Source organism: Limulus polyphemus, unplaced genomic scaffold (genome assembly GCF_000517525.1).
Source record: "Limulus polyphemus unplaced genomic scaffold, Limulus_polyphemus-2.1.2 Scaffold636, whole genome shotgun sequence".
NCBI classification, from domain to species: domain Eukaryota; kingdom Metazoa; phylum Arthropoda; class Merostomata; order Xiphosura; family Limulidae; genus Limulus; species Limulus polyphemus.
This window is the reverse complement of record NW_013666246.1, coordinates 459,730-462,805: the sequence shown is the minus strand read 5'-3', so window position 1 is coordinate 462,805 and position 3,076 is coordinate 459,730. Positions and strand designations below refer to the sequence as shown.

Below are 3,076 nucleotides of genomic sequence, written 5' to 3'. Positions count from 1 at the left end.
GCCCTCGTGCTGATAAAATGCAGTTCAGGCTGAAAATTCCAATTCTCTGAATGGATATTGTTGTGATTTTCAACGAATTTTTGCTTTTGCTCCTACTTTTTTTCCCCACTATTATTTTATAATCAATTCTGAAATATTAAAATTAACTCAGATATCTAATAAACCTAAAACTAAACAATTTCTTGTAATTTATATAATATAAAATACCAGTTTTAAAGCGGACCTTTACCTTCTACGGCCATCCACTTCTCAGCTGCTGCTGTCTTGAAAAATGGTGCATCAGCCGACACTTCACAGCGAAACTTGCCCCCTGTCTCAGTCTGGACATTCTGGATAAAGATGGACTGTTGAGTAGACTTGGAGAACTGGAACAGAGCGTTTACAGACTTGTTAGATAGTTAAACAGGAGAGACTGGAGCAGAGCGTTTACACATCTTAAACACAAGAACTGGAACGGAATGTTTACAGGCTTGTTAGAAAGTCAACAGTAGAACCAGTAACGGAATGTTTACAGACTTGATAGAAAGTCAACAGTAGAACCTGTAACGTAATGTTTACAGACTTGTTAGAAAGTCAACAGTAGAACCTGTAACGGAATGTTTACAGACTTGTTAGAAAGTCAACAGTAGAACCAGTAACGGAATGTTTACAGACTTGTTAGAAAGTCAACAGTAGAACCTGTAACGGAATGTTTACAGACTTGTTAGAAAGTCAACAGTAGAACCTGTAACGGAATGTTTACAGACTTGTTAGAAAGTCAACAGTAGAACCTGTAACGGAATGTTTACAGAATTATTACATAGTCTAGCGAACTGGAATAGAGTGTGTTTCGAGTGACTTTACTTCCTCACCTGTGTGTAGTGACAGTTCTCACCTGTGTGTAGTGACAGTTCTCATCTATGTGTAGTGACAGTTCTCATCTATGTGTAGTGACAGTTCTCACCTGTGTGTAGTGACAGTTCTCACTTGTGTGTAGTGACAGTTCTCACCTGTGTGTAGTGACAGTTCTCACCTGTGTGTAGTGACAGTTCTCATCTATGTGTAGTGACAGTTCTCACCTGTTTGTAGGGACAGTTCTCACCTGTGTGTAGAAAGCGCAGTTATCTCTCGAGAAAATAAACTTACAAACAATGAATGAGTGTATTAAATCCTGTCACTACACACAGGTGAGAACTGTCACTACACACAGGTGAGAACTGTCCCTACACACAGGTGAGAACTGTCACTACACATAGATGAGAACTGTCACTACACACACGTGAGAACTGTCACTACAAGTTTTATAGTCCCACATGTTATTGTTTTGTGGGAATATTTCCTGGTCTAACTGAGTAAAATACAATTAATAAAACATTCGAGTCATGATTAGTTTTCCCTTCACCAGTTGAGTGTACTTACAAAACTAGAGTTAATTTTCATCCTCCATTAAAGCCAGGAGCTCTAATTATCCCTCATGATTTAAACACGAAAGCCGTAGAATTAAATAAACGTGTTTGCTGTTGTGAAAATTAAGTTTAAAATTATGTTTCATTATTTGATTTTGAAAATAAATGAATACATCTTAAAAGTACTTTATAAAACAAAGAAGAAAAAATGTCATAATAAAGAGAATATATTCTTACAAAGAATTAACTCGGAATTGCTCTCCAATTAACTATTTACATGAAAATTAGTTCATTAATTGTTAAAGCTCATCCTTTAAATAATACAGATTATCTCAACCTCTGACAAGACCGACATATAGGAAATCCAACTTACAATAATTATTTGTCATTTTAAGAAAATATATTTACTAACGCTGTAAAAAGAAATTAATATATTCAATTTCATTCATTTACTCTACCTAAGTTTGATGATATCCAGATGATTAATGAGAGAAAAAGAACATCATTTCAACTTTTTTTCGGATGTAAGAAAAAAACGCCCTGTTTCATGTGACAAGATAATCCCACATCTCTTGCACACTTTTATCAATACATCGTCTTACATATTGATCACTCAAAACTAAAGGTTGCATGTGATCAACAGTTGTCAGCCAAACACGATAGCTTGTTTGCTACCATTGGATATCTGTTTTTTTTTAACCCAATCAACCGTATTTATAGGAACAATTCTTATTTGCACCAGTATTAACGCCACATTACTATGTGAAAGTGATTTTTGACTGACCAATTACGGAAGTGCCCTTGTGTGGTTTGACCTAGAATTGTATTTCATTGGTCACGATACACCAAGTTTACATTGAAAGATGGCTACTGAAAATTTCACCCCCCTTTCGTTTCTGAACAAATCAAATTACTAGTCACAGGGTGAATTTAATTGCATTATTGCTGCATTGCTGCCCTCTTAAGTCAGAGATTAATACTAGAGCTGGGTGAATCATACGCTTAAGTAAAATTACAGCAACAATACAGCTCAGAAAGTTTTAATTTTAACATTAAATTGTAATTATAACGACAGTAGCAGTGCAATTTTACGGTGTAACTATGACGACGACATTAGTACTGCCTAGCAACATGTTATTTTAACTCTACAATATAACTATGACAACAGCAGCAGTTTAACTCTACAGTGTAACTATAGCGATAGCATAAGTGAAACCTTACAGTGTAACTATGACGACACAACATGTCATTTTAATTATACAGTGTAACTATGACGAGAGTAGCAGTTTAACTTCACAGTAACTATGACGACAACATTAGTACAGCCTAACAATATGTTATTTAGTACCACACTATTCCGCCCCACTCATTTCTTTTTTTTTCTTTCTAGTATATGAGTGTAAACAAATAATTTTAACATTTATTATTAAAAGGCGTAAATACTCTGTTTTCACTAGCCCTAAACCAAGGAAATAAAAACCATTTTTGGTTGTTTTGGGTCACACCCATTAATATCCATTTCCCCTCCCGAAATTCATTTAAAAATTATGAACTTATATATGAACTTAATAACGTTATATATACTCCCTTCAGTTCCAGATATTAATAATGTTAAATACACTTCATTCAGTTACAGATATTATAAATTTAAATAAACTCCATTCAGTTACAGATATTATAAATTTAAATAA

General features: G+C 34.3%; 1 protein-coding gene across 1 annotated transcript in view; it reads right to left on the bottom strand.

The window, feature by feature from the left end:
• Positions 1–212: 212 nt before the first annotated feature.
• LOC111085815 overlaps positions 213–3,076 on the bottom strand; it is a 29,766-nt gene continuing 26,902 nt past the window's right edge. The window contains exon 3 of the mRNA XM_022386131.1: positions 213–365. Coding sequence (XP_022241839.1) covers positions 213–365 — 153 coding nt within the window. The remainder of the gene's footprint in view (positions 366–3,076) is intronic.